At 40.5% G+C, this 16,137-nt stretch overlaps 1 protein-coding gene and 1 long non-coding RNA gene across 2 annotated transcripts in view; one reads left to right on the top strand and one right to left on the bottom strand.

Moving 5' to 3' along the window:
* LOC306867355 overlaps positions 1-16,137 on the top strand; it is a 1,261,287-nt gene that overhangs the window by 899,449 nt on the left and 345,701 nt on the right. The gene's annotated exons all lie outside the window — the stretch shown is intronic.
* LOC306867182 (uncharacterized protein) overlaps positions 5,311-16,137 on the bottom strand; it is a 219,444-nt gene continuing 208,617 nt past the window's right edge. Inside the window, exon 2 of the mRNA XM_079412759.1 lies at positions 5,311-7,138. Coding sequence (XP_079268885.1) covers positions 6,256-6,894 — 639 coding nt within the window. The 5' untranslated portion in view covers positions 6,895-7,138 and the 3' untranslated portion in view covers positions 5,311-6,255. The remainder of the gene's footprint in view (positions 7,139-16,137) is intronic.

Below are 16,137 nucleotides of genomic sequence, written 5' to 3'. Positions count from 1 at the left end.
GGTGATTTGTGCCAGTCATCCCTAGAGGTGATGTGCTCAAGAAACTACCCACACCCCAAAAACTTGGTGGTACAGCCAGAAGGGAGCAGAAGTTTATATTCCCCTGCAGCATTGACAAGTGGGATGTTAAGTAGTAGGCCAGATCCAGACCACCTAGACCTACATACCCACAGGGGATAATCTGGAGAAGTGAGGAGATGGGCATGCCTCATCAGTGTTTGACTTACCTGCCATTTGTTTAATTTAGCTAACACTGATTTCATTTTTGAGTTTGCACTGTTATTAAAGAGAAGTTTTATTCAGTTTTTAAGTGGCTTAAGTCACAATAGGATGTTTAGAAATTAGCCTAGTCACTTTATTCTTATGTTACATAATTGACAGACAGCGTTCTATGTATGTCAACAGGCATCTATTGCCAAAGCCTTTTTGCCTGAAATGATTCACAAATATTTGTGTTTATAGTATTTGTATAGTAATATGTATTTAAGTTTTTTGTGTTTTCCCAAAAACTACAAAATATTACTTATTCCAACAGTTTAATAGGGTGACAATATCTAAATAAACCTAAAATAAGTAATTTTGTATTGAGTTTGTCTTGCTTTCATATAGCATTACAGTTCATAACATTAAAATGTTCTGTTTTACTTCAGAAATCACTGGCACAATTTACCCCAACGTATTCTCCCCAAAGGCACAATTTACCCCGCACCAGGGTCAAGTTGTGCCACAAGACCACTTTTTCCCCAAAAGCTATATTTCTGAAACAATTTATTTCAGATCCAAAGTTGTTGTTCTCAGGGATGCACCACATCCTGAAATATATGTACATTCTTAAGTTGAAGGCATTACTGTCATGACCTCACTTTAAAGTCACTTTGAGTAAAAACTGGCACAACTCACCCCACTTTCCCCTAATCTTCAGACCATGCTGACAAAAAGTTGTGGATTTCGCTTTGATACACAAAATGGTTATCGTTTAAAGCTTCAATGAATTCACTGAAATGATGCCAAACTGTGTCTGATACTGTATCTCTGCAAAGCTTTGACATATTTACACCAAACTTTGTATGTGCCATTGTCTCCTCACACTGACCACACAACATCAATTTGGTAGTCAACATCAATTTATCAAAACTGATAAACCATTCATTAGCCCTTAAAGGATTGGTTCACTTTTAACCCTCTAAGCGCCAAAGTCGCAAAATTGCGACAAGACGTCATACTTCATGAAATGGGCTGTAGTTCCTAATCTGGTGTAATGGCTCATTTGTATTCCCTTCCACTAGATGGCAGACATGTAGTACTTCGATTCTAGACCAAAATTGTTCGAGGAAATAGCAGAGTAAGTGAGCTATCGTGTCATTAATGCGGAAGCAATTCAGTTCATAGCGTCTGAGTAAATTGTGAGATTTGTGAGAGAAAATCGCCAAACGGCTAATAAAAAGTTGTACTGTGAGGATGTGTTGCAAATGTTATTGGCCGATTCTGACTCTGACGGGGAATATTTGCCTTTTGGAAATGACGATCGGCCGTCTAATGATCGCGCTTCTCCCGGTACACCTTTTCCGCGCAATTGTGCCGCTGCGCAAGGCGCGATCGTTCACAAAGCACAAACAAGTGATCATTTCAACACTTTGCCCAACGGGGATGGGGGTGGCAGGGGTGGACGTGGTCTTAGTGTCCATAGGAGAGCTGTTGCTCTCTGATAATCGGCCAGATTGCGCTGTTTGTTCTGATTGCGCGCGCTCTAAGTGCCGCCGGCAGACAGTACAGGTGCGGTGTGTGAGGCAGGTCTGTGCGCTGTGCCATGCAATGAGAGGTACCATACTCTCAAGAACTATAAACTGTCACATAGATACCTGATTGGACAGATAGCTGGTCAACTGATCAAAAAATAGGCACATGTATTTTACTATAGCACAGTAATATAGTAATAATTTACTACTTTCTCCTGTTTTACTGTTGATTTCCTCTTTTCCTGATCATTTGGAATGAGGAGAAAAAGACAAAAAAACAACAACAACATGCAAATAAGTTCAACCATCCATTCAATATGTATTATTTCCTGAATATTACTGATGAACTGATCAAAAAGTAGGCTACTGTTCACATGCGTTTTACTACTATATAGTATAGTAATAGGCACATGTATTTTACTATGGCACAGTAATATAGTAATAATTTACTACTTTCTCCTGTTTTATTGTTGGTTTCCTCTTTTCTGATCATTTGGAATGAGGAGAAAAAGACAAAAAAACAAACAAAAAAATCAAACATCAATTCAATATCTACTATTTCCTAAATATTATGAAATTCAAGAGGGCCGCCCCTGATGACGTCATAATATGCAAATTAGATGAGTATATTTACACCCCACATAAACTTTCGGTCATGCCCAACATTTTTTTAATTTACAGTAGATCTCTATCTTTAAGCCCTTTCAAGCCACAAGCTTTTGAAATCTTGATGTCAAAATCCAGCATTTTTTCCAAAAAACCCTGGCGCCTAAAGGGTTAAAAGAACTTTTGCTGATAATTTACTCACCCCCATGTCATCCAATATGTCCATGTCTTTCTTTTTTCAGTCGAAAAGAAATTAAGGTTTTTGATGAAAACATTTCTCCCTAAAATGGACTTCAATGGGACCCAAACGGTTCAAGGTCCAAATGACAGTTTCAGTGCCGCTTCAAAGGGCTTTAAACGATACCAGACGATGAATATGATACTTAACACCACAGGGAACTTACAAAAATATAACTAATATTATTTTATTGCATTTGTATTAGTTGTTTGAAGAATAAAAAAAAACAATTGGTCGGTCTTAACGCAAGTTTAAGTCAAGTCAAGTCACCTTTATTTATATAGCGCTTTTAACAATGTAAATTGTGTCAAAGCAACTGCACAATATCAAAATCAAAATCCTCTGGCCAACAAACCAGCAGTTCAATTTAACTGCAGCAAAGTCAGATTGTAAGGTCTCAACTAGTTCCAGTGGTCATTTGCTAATTCTGTATGTTGTCTGAGCGTTGGCATCCTCTTAGGTCCTCTGAGGGGTTGGCATTATCTTTTCTCAGGTGTTCGGTCATCTCAGATCATTTAGGGGTTGGATCCAGACTGAAGCTTCTATAATTCCTAGTTACCATGGGATGTTAATCCCGTGGCAGAAACAGAGACAAATAGAAACATAATTAGCGTAGCTGCTGTTCCATCTATCCCAAGCTAAAGAATAATAATAATGTACATTTGATCAGATATACTACAGTACAAGATTATAAAATGCATTATGTGAATGCTTGGCTAAAGAGATGTGTCTTTAATCTAGATTTAAACATAGAGAGTGTGTCTGAACCCCGAACGTTATCAGGAAGGCTATTCCAAAGTTTAGGAGCCAAATGTGAAAAAGCTCTACCTCCTTTAGTGGACTTTGCTATCCTAGGCACTACCAAAAGTCCAGAGTTTTGCGACCTTAAGGAGCGGGTTGGATTGTAGCGTGGTAGAAGACAAGTTACTTAATAGGTAGCCAGTGCAGAGACTGTAAAATTGGGGTAATATGATCATATTTTCTTGATCTGGTAAGAACTCTAGCCGCTGCATTTTGGACTATCTGTAGCTTGTTTATTGAAGATGCAGGACAACCAGCTAGCAGTGCATTACAATAGTCCAGTCTAGAGGTCATGAATGCATGAACTAGCTTTTCTGCATCAGAAACAGGTAGCATGTTTCGAAGCTTGGCAATGTTTCTAAGATGGAAGAATGCTGTTTTTGTAACATGGGAAATATGATTTTTAAAGGACAAGTTGCTGTCTAATATAACACCCAGATTTTTGACTTTAGAGGATGTGACAGTGCATCCGTCTAGTTGTAAATTGTAATCCAAGAGATTCTGTGTATTGTTTTTTGGTCCAATAAGTAATATCTCTGTCTTATCTGAATTTAATAGGAGGAAATTATTGGTCATCCAATCTTTTAAATTTTTTACACAATCTATTAGCTTAGATAGTTTAGAAGTTTCACCTGGTTTTGTTGAGATATATAGTTGAGTATCATCAGCATAGCAATGAAAACTAATCCCGTATTTTCTAATAATATTAACAAGAGGCAACATGTATATTGAAAATAGAAGAGGACCTAGGACTGATCCTTGTGGTACTCCATACTTTACTGGTGATAATTGTGATGACTCTCCATTTAAATGAACAAAGTGGTAGCGATCGGACAGGTATGATTTAAACCACCTTAAAGCCTGCCCTTGAATACCAATATGGTTTTGTAGTCGATCTATGAGTATATCATGGTCTATAGTGTCAAACGCAGCACTAAGATCAAGTAATACTAGCAATGAGATGCAGCCTTGATCTGAAGCAAGAAGCAAGTCATTTGTAATTTTAACAAGTGCAGTTTCTGTGCTATGGTGAGGCCTGAAACCTGACTGAAATTCTTCATAGAGATCATTTTTTTGCAAGAAGGAGCACAATTGAGCAGACACAACTTTTTCTAAAATTTTTGACATAAACGGAAGATTTGAAATGGGTCTGTAATTTGCCAGTTCATTAGAATCTAGTTGTGGTTTCTTAATAAGAGGCTTAATAACCGCCAGCTTGAATGGTTTTGGGACGTGACCTAAGGCTAACGATGAGTTAATAATATTGAGAAGCGGTTCTTCTGCTACAGGTAACAACTCTTTCAGTAGTTTAGTGGGTACAGGATCTAATAAACACGTTGTTGGTTTAGATGCACTGATAAGTTTATTTAGCTCTTCCTGTCCTATAGTTGTAAAGCACTGCAGTTTTTCTTTAGGTGCGATGAATGAAGCTGAAATACTAGACGCAGTAGAATCTACATTTGTTATTGTATTTCTGATGTTATCTATTTTATCAGTAAAGAAATTCATAAAATCATTACTATTAAATTGTGAGGGAATATTTAGATCGGGCGGTGTCTGTTTATTTGTTAATCTAGCCACTGTGCTAAATAAGAACCTTGGATTGTTTTGGTTATTATCTATGAGTTTGCGGATATGCTCTACCCTGGCAGCTTTTAGAGCCTGTCTATAGCTGGACATACTGTTTTTCCACGCAATTCTAAAAACTTCCAAGTTAGTTTTTCTCCATTTGCGCACAAGAATACGAGTTTCTTTCTTGAGAGAATGGGTATAACTGTTGTACCATGGCGCAGTACATTTTTCTCTAACCTTTTTCAATTTGAGGGGGGCAACAGCTTCTAATGTATTAGAGAAGATAGTGCCCATGTTGCTAGTTATTTTGTCTAGTTCATGTGTATTTATGGGTACACAGAGCAGTTGAGATAAATTAGGCAGGTTATTTGTGAATCTGTCTTTGGTGGCTGGAACAATAGTTCTGCCCAGACGATAACGCGGAGCCATATAATTAATATCAGTAATACGCAGCATGCACGATACAAGGAAATGATCAGTAACATCATCACTTTGAGGTATGATATCTATATCGGTAAGATCAAGTCCATGCGATATAATTAAATCTAGCGTATGATTAAAACGATGAGTGGGCCCGGTGACGTTTTGCTTGACTCCAAAAGAGTTTATTAGGTCAGTAAACGCAAGTCCTAGCACATCATTTGTATTATCAACGTGAATGTTAAAATCTCCGACAATTAGCAGTTTATCAACATTAACCAATAGATCTGAGAGGAAATCTGCAAATTCTTTTAGGAAATCTGTATATGGCCCTGGCGGTCTATACACAGTAGCCAGAGCAAGAGATAAGAGAGATTTATTTTGCATATCTAACAGTGTAACATTAAGCAGAAGTATTTCGAATGACTTAAACCTCCTGTATCCTGTTTTCTGAGTAACATTGAGGATATCACTATATATTGTTGCCACACCGCCGCCACGGCCAGTCTGACGGGGCTCATGTTTATAGCAGTAGCTCGGTGGAGTAGACTCATTTAGACCAAAATATTCATTTGGTTTCAGCCAGGTTTCAGTCAGGCAGAGTACATCAAAATTATTATCTGTGATCATTTCATTTACAATAACTGCTTTGGGTGCGAGTGATCTAATATTTAGGAGCCCAAGCTTCAAAAATTGTTTTTGTTCATTTATTTTGTGTTTTTCTGGTTTAATCACGATCAGATTTTTTCTAGATCCTGCATTAAATTTATATTTTGACCTCGCTATTCGGGGGACAGACACAGTCTGTATAGATTGGACAACGCGGGTACTTCTATTATTTAAGTGGGTAGAACAAAAGTCATTTGAGAATTGACTTACTAGTCAAATGGAGCGTAGCGTCCTGGAGATGTTGTCCGACAGGAGTTCCGCTCCGACTCCATCAGCACGGAAAAGCCTAGGACGCTCCCAGAAAAGATTCCAATTATTTACAAAGAGCAGTTTCTGTTCTTTACACCATGACAATAACCATTCGTTTAAAGCAAACAGTCTACTGAACCTTTCGTGTCCTCGTCGATACGTCGGAAGTGGACCTGACACGATGATCTTCGCCGCGGGCGATGTGCTGCGTACCGTCTCGATCAGGCTCCTGTAGTCCCTCTTCAGTGTCTCCGTCTGCCGCAGCTTGATGTCGTTAGTCCCCACGTGCAGCACGACAGCCCCGATGCTCTCATCGCCCTTCAGGATCGCGGGTATCTGCGCAGAAACATCGAGAACACGAGCACCGGGGAAACAGTGTGTGTGCACTTTACCTTCAGCTAGCGTAGCACGGACGTGCCGGACGATGGAGCTTCCGACGATCACAGCGTCGCGTTCCGTCTCGCGGAGGGGAGCGAAGCGGTTCCGGGTGGAGATCTCGAAGACCGGAGGCGGCGAGGTTGTCCCCCAGGGCCTGGCTCGCGTCTTCCGCTGCTGTTGTTGCACCCAGGGTCCGTGGCGTCCCGGCGCCGGAGTGAAGGACATCTGTGAAGACCGCGTCCTGGGTGCACAGTGTCTGTATAGAGAAACGCACGGAGTAGAGGTGGTGGGAGTGTTAGCAGCGTGCTGTATACTTACCCCGGACTTGTGAGCTTCAGCCCGGGATGTTTCCAGCGCGGCTCTCCTCTCTCTCAGCTGGGCCTGCTTCTCCACCAGGTCGCGGATCTGCTTCTCCACGGCCTCCAGCTCCAGCTGCACCGATTGCAGCTCGAACGTGTCCTCACCTGCACTCAAAGGTAGACACAAATCCGCCATTTAAGCAAATAAGAGTGAGACAAAGGCAATGTGTGTGAATAGAGTATTAGCAGTGTAAGCTAGATTAGCGGCAGGCACGCTGCCTATGCTAACGGGCTATAAGCTAATAGCAAACACAAGAAATCAAAATAAAACTAGTGATAACAAGGCGCTCCGATTGTTTTTGTTTTAGAATGCTATTGTGGATATATTCACACGTTATAAAAACGAAAAAGATAGTGTATAAAATAGTTTTAAGATAAAAAAAATAGACGATAAAGAATCAACTTGACAGAGCTCAAACTCAAAACACGTAGTCACAAATCAGCGCATCTTTAGAAAATCAGCGCAGTTTACAACCGGCAACCGGTCCTAAATTGGGTCGGTCCTAAATTGTCGGGTTACGGCAAACAAGCATATTTTTATGGCCTGAAATCACTTCTCCTAAATGTAAATTATACCTTTATCTCGCCAGTTTGGTAAGGAGTGGTTAGGTGGGTTTTAGAAGTGGGTACTGGGTGGCGTGGGGCCGACTGAGCTGCCTGAATGGCATCTTTGACAGCTTTTGTGATTGTATCCGCAACTCCTACATTCAAATCAAAGGAATGAACAGTTAACACACATCAGTCGAGTTGTGACTTATTAGTTGTAGTATTTATATTATTAAAATATTATAATCAGTTCCTCCAGTTTTTCACTATTAATATTATTTTCATGAGAATAAAGATGTTTATGTCAGTGAGTGGTCAGTGTGAAACAATGCAAAGGCGATACATGTATGAATCAGAATCAGAATGAGCTTTATTGGCCAAGTATGTTTACACATACAAGGAATTTGTTGTAGTGACAGAAGCTCCACAGTGCAACAGAAAGACAGTAACAGGACAGGACACAGGTAATAAAACAAAATAACAAGAAATAGCCAATAACCAATGTACAAAGCAGCAAAAAAATAAAAAATACACAATATATAATATAGGCGACTATGTATGTACAGGTCAAGTATATGCAAATTAGAAATGAGAAAATAAAAATAAAATAAGTGAGTGTGGTGAATGGTTATTGTATTAGTTGTGTGTTCTACGTTTATTTATTGAGTGTTCATGAGATGTATTGACTGAGGGAAGAAACTGTTCCTGTGTCTGGTCGTTCTGGTGCTCAGAGCTCTGTAGCGTCGACCAGACGGTAACAGTTCAAAGAGGGAGTGTGCTGGATGTGAGGGGTCCAGAGTGATTTTACCAGCCTTTTTGCTCACTCTGGATAAGTACAGTTCTTGGAGAGTGGGCAGGGTTGTACCAATGATTCGCTCAGCAGTCCGGACTACCCTCCGTAGTCTTCTGAGGTCAGATTTGGTAGCTGAGCTGAACCAGACAGTTATTGAGGTGCAGAGGATGGATTCAATGATGGCAGAGTAGAACTGTTTCAGTAAGTTCTGTGGCAGGTTGAACTTCCTCAGCTGGCGAAGAAAGTACAACCTCTGCTGGGCCTTCCTGACAATGGAGTCAATGTGAATATCCCACTTCAGGTCCTGAGAGATGGTGGTGCCCAGGAATCTGAATGACTCCACTGTTGTTACAGTGCTGTTCATGATGGTGAGTGGGGGGAGAGCAGGGGGGTTTCTCCTGAAGTCCACGATCATCTCCACAGTTTTGAGCGTGTTAAGCTCCAGGTTGTTGAGACTGCACCAGACAGCCAGCTCCTTAACCTCCTGTCTGTAAGCAGACTCGTCACCGTCCTGGATGAGGCCGATCAGTGTGGTGTCGTCTGTGAACTTCAGGAGCTTGACAGAGGGGTCTTTAGATGTGCAGTCGTTGGTGTAGAGGGAGAAGAGCAGTGGGGAGAGTACGCAGCCCTGAGGAGCTCCAGTGCTGATGGTTCGAGTGCTGGATGTGAATTTGCCAAGCTTTACTAACTGCTGTCTGTCAGGAAGCTGTTGATCCACTGGCAGACGGAGGTGGGGACGGAGAGCTGAGTTAGTTTATTTTGAAGGGTTTCCGGGATAATGGTGTTAAAAGCAGAGCTGAAGTCCACAAACAGGATCCTCATATAAATCCCTGGTCTGTCCAGATGCTGCAGGATGAAGTGCAGTCCCATGTTGACTGCATCATCCACAGACCTGTTTGCTCTGTAGGCAAACTGCAGGGGGTCCAGTAAGGGTCCAGTGATGTCCTTCAGATGAGCCAAAACCAGTCTTTCGAATGATTTCATGGCTACAGACGTTAGGGCCACAGGTCTGTAGTCATTAAGTCCAGTAATTTTGTGTTTCTTTGGGACGGGGATGATGGTGGAGCGTTTGAAGCATGAGGGGACTTCACACAGCTCCAGTGATCTGTTGAAGATCTGTGTGAATATGGGGGCCAGCTGCTCAGCACAGATTTTTAGGCAGGCTGGTGACACACCATCTGGACCAGGTGCTTTCCTTCTTTTGTTCTTCCTGAAGACCTGGCACACATCATCTTCGCTGATTTGAATTGTAGGTGTGGGGGAGAGAGGGGTTGCTGGAGGTGTGAATGGTTGTGTGGAGGGGTGTTCTGGGCGGGTGTGGGGTGATCGTTCAAAACGACAAAAGAACTCGTTTAAGTCGTCTGCCAGGTGTTGATTCTCCAGAGTGCTGGGGGGTGGTGTTTTGTAGCTGGTGATGTCCTTCAATCCTAACCACACTGAAGCAGGATCACTGGAAGAGAATTTGTTCCTGAGCTTGTCAGAATAATTCCTCTTTGCCACTCTGATCTCCTTTTCCAGTGTGTATTTGGCCTGTTTGTACAAGACTTTATCCCCCTTTCTGTGAGCATCTTCTTTGGCCTGACGGAGCTGTCTGAGTTTGGCAGTGAACCATGGTTTGTCATTGTTGTAGAATAGATGAGTCCTGGTAGGAATGCACATGTCCTCACAGAAACTGATATAAGATGTTACAGTCTCTGTGAGCTCATCCAGATCATTTGCCGCAGCTTCAAAAACAGTCCAATCAGTCAGGTCGAAACAGGCTTGTAAATCCGCTCTGTTTCGTTAGTCCATCTTTTAACAGATCTTAATACAGGCTTTGCAGACTTAAGTTTCTGCCTGTAGGATGGAATAAGATGAAACAAACAGTGATCAGAGAGTCCTAAAGCTGCTCGTGGAACAGAGTGATATGCTTCCTTTATTGTTGTGTAACAGTGATCCAATATATTACTGTCTCTGGTGGGACATGTGATGTGCTGTCTGTATTTTGGCAGTTCACGGGAGAGATTTGCTTTATTAAAGTCCCCGAGAATGATTATAACAGAGTCCGGGTGTTGTTGCTCACTCTCTGTGATCAGATCAGTGAGTTTCTGTAAACCTGTGCTCAGGTGCGCTTGCGGTGGAATGTAAACACTCACGAGAATGAACGAGCAGAACTCCCGCGGCGAATAGAACGGCTTGCAGTTAATGAAGAGCGTTTCTAGATCTGAGCAGCACATCTTCTTTAACACAGTTACATCTGTACACCACCTCTCATTGATGTAAAAGCATGTCCCGCCGCCGCGCGATTTCCCTGTTGATTCTGTGTCCCGATCTGCTCTGATCAGCTGGTAATTAGGCAGATGAATCGCGCTGTCCGGTATGTCGCCATTCAACCAGGTTTCCGTGAAACACAGAGCAGCAGAGTTAGAAAAGTCCTTGTTTGTCCGGGAGAGCAGAAGGAGTTCGTCCGTTTTGTTGGGGAGAGCGGAGATTCGACAAATGGATGCTAGGTAACGCCGTTCTAAATCCGCGCTGACGAAGTTTCACGAGCGCGCCGGCTCGCTTTCCCCGTCTGCGCCTCCTGTAGCGTTTGACCAGAGCTACGGCTCCACCAACTACAATGTCCAGCAAAACGTCCGAAAAATCAAAAACCGGTAGAAGATTTTGTGGTGTGTTCTGCCGAATGTTCAGCAGATCATCCCTGGTAAAACTGATCTTATTTGAAAAACAAAAAACAGGAAAAACAAACAAAAACAATACGAACACTGAGGAGCAACGCACAATAGCTGCCATCAGCGGCGCCATTTTGTCTGATTAATGATCAAATTAAAATAGTTCACCCAAAAATCTAAATTTTGTCATCACTTACTCACCCTCAAGCTGTTCCAAACCTCTTTTGTGTTTAAGAAAGAAACTCGTACAGGTTTGTAACAACTTGAGGGTGAATTTTTGGGTGCACATTTCTTGAAATTACCACCACAAAATCAGTAATTTTGATCGCAAAACTGGAATGGAAATGCTTACCCTCTTGCATTTGAAAATTTAATTTTCTCAAACGTCTTATCTCCTTTTCCTTTGTTTTTAGCCTCTCCTCAAGCTCCTTTATATCATTTTTGTAGTCTCTCTATCAGTGTAGAAAGAGGAAAAGTGTACAAGAGAAAGAAAATAGAGAAAGCCACTTGAAGTGCTGAAGAACTTTCTAGAATCTTGTAATTATGAAAAGATATCTCTGTTATCTGTTGCTCAGGTAGACAACTAGCCTAAAGAATTGTGTTTTGTTTTTCCCTCACCATGTACTGCCTATTAGTGACATATGCATGAAAAAGACCCTTTTGCCACATAAATAAGTGTAAACAAATCAGATTTGTTTACATTTACCTTGGGCCGTTTTGGAGTCCAGATTGCATCATGCTCTGGAGTCATCCTCTGTCTGAAAAACAAGTGTATGGAGTGTAAAGGGTCAGCTGTAATTATTAATAATTAAACAGGTTCCATCCAAAATAGTTTGAAGCTCAAGTGTGTAAAAACTTCTATGATAAACAAAATAGTTTGAAGCTCAAGTGTGTAAAAACTTCTATGATAAACATATGACCAGTGGCGTCTCGTCGAGGCAAGGGAGGCACAGCCTAGGGAGAGTGAGTGAGAGTGAGTGAGTGAGCGAGTGTGTGACTGTGTGTGCGTGTGAGTGAGTGAGTGTGTGTGAGTGAGTGCGTGTGTGAGTGCGGGTAGGCTATGTGAGTGAGCGTGTGTATGTGCGAGTGAATGAGTGTGTGAGACGGCTCGCGATGACTGGTGGGAAAACAACGTGTAGTCTGACATGTTTCTTGTCCACGACATGACAAGATTTTTAGGAGTCAAAATCGTGTAATCTGACACAGTGACTATGGTAACAGACAAACAAATCGTGTAATCTGAACCAGGCATAAGTTTTCATGGGACTCAAGACTCAGCAACAGCAGTCAGCTTCACTAAACGGTCCAGTGCGCTCACTCAGACATTTAAGAAGGGATGGAAGTCAAGTGATAGGTGAGTGAAATTATATTTGTATTGTGTTGTGTGTATTTTTCCACAACTTCTGTCTTAAAGTGACCAAAAGAGCCATTTAAAGCAGTTAGGCAAATAATAATAACAATCATCATCATACTCGGCAGGGGATCCCCAGACATTTCAATTTAGTGTGCCTCCTCTATTTTAAAACCCATGAGCCATCACTGCATATGACATACAACAAATCATCAATAAATTATATCTAACTAAATTAAAATAAAAAGTCATTGAACAGGAAGAGACTAGATGAACATGTGTTTGGACAACATCTGCACCTGATGTTGAGGAGACTCATCCTCGTCCTCGGAGTGAGTAGGCTTATCTTCCTCAATATCTACTGTAGTCTGACAAAACAGTAAGTGCATTGCAAAGGGGAAGACAGAAGAGAATATAATGTAGACCAAAGTAATAGAAAGGAGGCAAAAATGAGAGAAATTGCAAATTAACCCTAAAACAGGCAACGTGACCTAGGAGTCACATAGTTTTTATTGTCTTTTTTGGGGCATAAGAACTATTTTTTCATCAAATCCTTTTATCATTTATCACAGCCTAGTCTGTGTTGATTATGCTGGTCACATGATTTGCTTCAATTTTTTTGTGATAAATTAGTCAGCCTGACCTAAATCCAACATGGCTACCTGTGGTGCAGGACATTCAGATTTTGAGGAAAGTAAATATATATTAAACTTACTTTTCTTCTGGAAAAATAATAATACAGTAATACTGCTAACATTAATTGTGAACATAAGGTGCTGAAGAAGAAAATGTATTAATATATGTTGTTATTTAGCACGTTTTGAAATATATGTGACTCCTGAGTCACGTTGCCTGTTTAGGGTATAAAAAGGGGATTAACCCAATTTTGACCATCTTTGTGTTTTGAGTTTTTAATTCACTACATTACAATTAATCCTAATCTAATCATTACAAACTATATTGTTGGAAAGGTCTAAGACTCCTAAATAGATATTTTAGCACTGTTTTTTGTTACAAATTATGTAGGAACCTTAATAGAATTTATGACAAGAGTGCACCTCAAAAAAATCTACATCATAACAGGAGTTCTGGCGTTTGTCACAAAAAGTCGACTCACATTTTTAATAATTGAAACTTTGGTTTTCATGCTAAAAGTTCATAACAATATTAACATAATCTAGTATTTATCAATAAAAAAATTATTAAATAATATATTTCTCTAAAAAGTATAATATATTTATTATCCTCTAAAATATTATATTATATTTTTATCGCCCTTTATTACATCACATATGTTAGTAGTTATAAATTAGGTATCATTTGAAATCTTACAAACTCAGAATTCATCCTGTAAAATCCATTTTGAAATTGGACGTTGGGTTACCATAGAAACGGTACTCTTTAATGTCCAGATGATATAAAAAAAGGACAAATGTTTTTTTTTGCTTATCATTTTCCACTCGTGCCTGTTTAAGGGTTAAGAATCATTTTAGATTTGACTATTATAGAGGCCATATATCTCATTGTAACTTACCTTTGGTTTTGATAGAGTCGCCATTTTGTGCGTCTCTATCCACTGACACTCAACCTTTTTAATTTGCCCAAGGCTCTCTGTATTCAAACAAAGCAAAAGTGATTATAAAAGTGTTGAGCAGAATCTTTAACATATATTAAAAACCATGAGGAAAATAACTAATCAAAAGCACATAACGTTAGCAACGTTATTTCTTAATAGCGAGGCTAATACAGTAACGTTAACGTAACATTAACCTAACGTTAGTTTAACTAAAAAACGTTCGCAATCTTGCTAGCTAACGTTAAATACGTCACAAAATCACTTAACAAATCTACCAAATCGTTGTCTGAAGGTTAAGTAACAATGAGCTGGTCATCATCGACCATAAAATTGTGCTAAATATTAATTGATTCACTTACCATTAACAGCGAGTATTTGGGCCGGAAAAGCTTTCCAGCCGCATTTAGGTGGTTTTACTCCAACCGCTCCGTGTTCCACCAGGCCAATCCTCTTTGGGTCATTTAACATTTTTCTGTCCTTCACATGCTTCTCCAAGCCCACACGGGTTTGGGTACCCGATGGGTGACCCGCAAATTGTGCTCCGTGACCTTTTCAACGTCATTGCGTATTACGTGACGTCACGAACGCGCATCACAGAACAGAGCAAGGCGAGCATTTGTGCTTATAAAACGTAAACTTTTTTTATTTATTTTTGAAATGACCGATCGTTTCGCTAGATAACACCCTTATTCATCGTCTGGTATCGTTTAAAGCCCTTTGAAGCTGCACTGAAACTGTCATTTGGACCTTGAACCGTTCGGGTCCCATTGATGTCCATTATATGGAGAAATGTTTTCATCAAAAACCTTAATTTCTTTTCGACTGAAGAAAGAAAGACATGGACATCTTGGATGACATGGGGGTGAGTAAATTATCAGCAAAAGTTTTTTTTAAAAGTGAACTAATCCTTTAATGATGAATTCCATGTGATGAAAAATGCTTATAACTTGAGTACATTAGCCTATTGTAATCAAACGGTTCTCAAAACATTCCTTAGCTCATGCCAAGAACATAGATACCATTTTTAACAATGTCGACCGAACTTTCTTGAAAACTTACTTTTAAGAACTCCTCCTAGCAGGCACGTGCACAGGTAGGGCTCAACCTGTGCAGAGCACATGACCTTTTTTCCCTTACGTGCCCTTTTTTTTTGGTGGCGGTGTTTTGTTTTGTTTTTCTTCAATAAATCAATGCTATTGGTCACCCTTTACGTTTGTCTGCCTGTTTTACAAATATTTAGCCAGTGAGAGGTATTAAAAAGCAGTCCGTCTATTTGGCGGCCAACGGATTTTCCTTTTGAAATTAAAAAACTAAAATCGGGAATCGAGCTGTTTTACCGACTATCATTTAGAAATAGGAAAACAAAAATCACAAAACGACGCGTTTTCCGTTTTTTTGCGTTGATTATAGAAAACGAAAAAATTCCCCGTTGTCCGATTTTTTTCAGATGTGTTTATAAATGGAAATAGGCAATTAAAATACACCTGTGAAAATCGTATCTCTCAATTTTGTGCAGATTGATTGTAGTGACCCGGAAGCTATCGAGTCAGCTGGGGGGGGCCTGTCAATCGCCACACGCCTGTCATTCGTCATTCAAAAACGGCCGCCAGCATGGAAACTTTCGGTTTCGAAACTTTCGTTCTCTTTCGAGGAGGTTACACTGAAAGATGATGACGTGTGTGGACAAGATATGCAGGATTTTTCAGGTACGGTCATTGTTCAACTAATTATTGACAGTTTTGCACGTTAAAGATATTGTGGTGTTGCTATGCACTATGTGCACACATTTCACAGCGACTTAGCTTGGTGACATGATTCTACATGTAGAATAGTAATGCTAATAAATAGCACAGTTGCATGTGACTCAACGACAGGTAGTGTAACGGGGCTGACGAGACATGAGACGTGCGGATCCATATGCAAAGCTTTATTACAAAACATGGTCAGTGAACAGGCAGGGTCAGACAGGGGCAAACAGATATGGCAAGGGCAAGACAAAGCAATCCGTGGAACAAGCGTGGGTCGATGATCGGCGAACAGTATCCAAAGGGGCAAGGCAGAGAGATAATCCAGAGACGAGAGCAATAATCCAAACAGGGAGCGAACAGAGTCCAAACGGCAGAGGCAAAGGGTAAATCCAGGAAACAAGAGCAGGGTCAAACACGGCAGGAAAACAAGGCAAGACTAAGGCT

This window comes from Barbus barbus, assembly GCF_936440315.1.
Source record: "Barbus barbus genome assembly, chromosome: 4".
NCBI classification, from domain to species: Eukaryota; Metazoa; Chordata; class Actinopteri; order Cypriniformes; family Cyprinidae; genus Barbus; species Barbus barbus.
The sequence above is the reverse complement of the archived record's forward strand: the minus strand, read 5'-3'. Positions and strand labels throughout refer to the sequence as shown.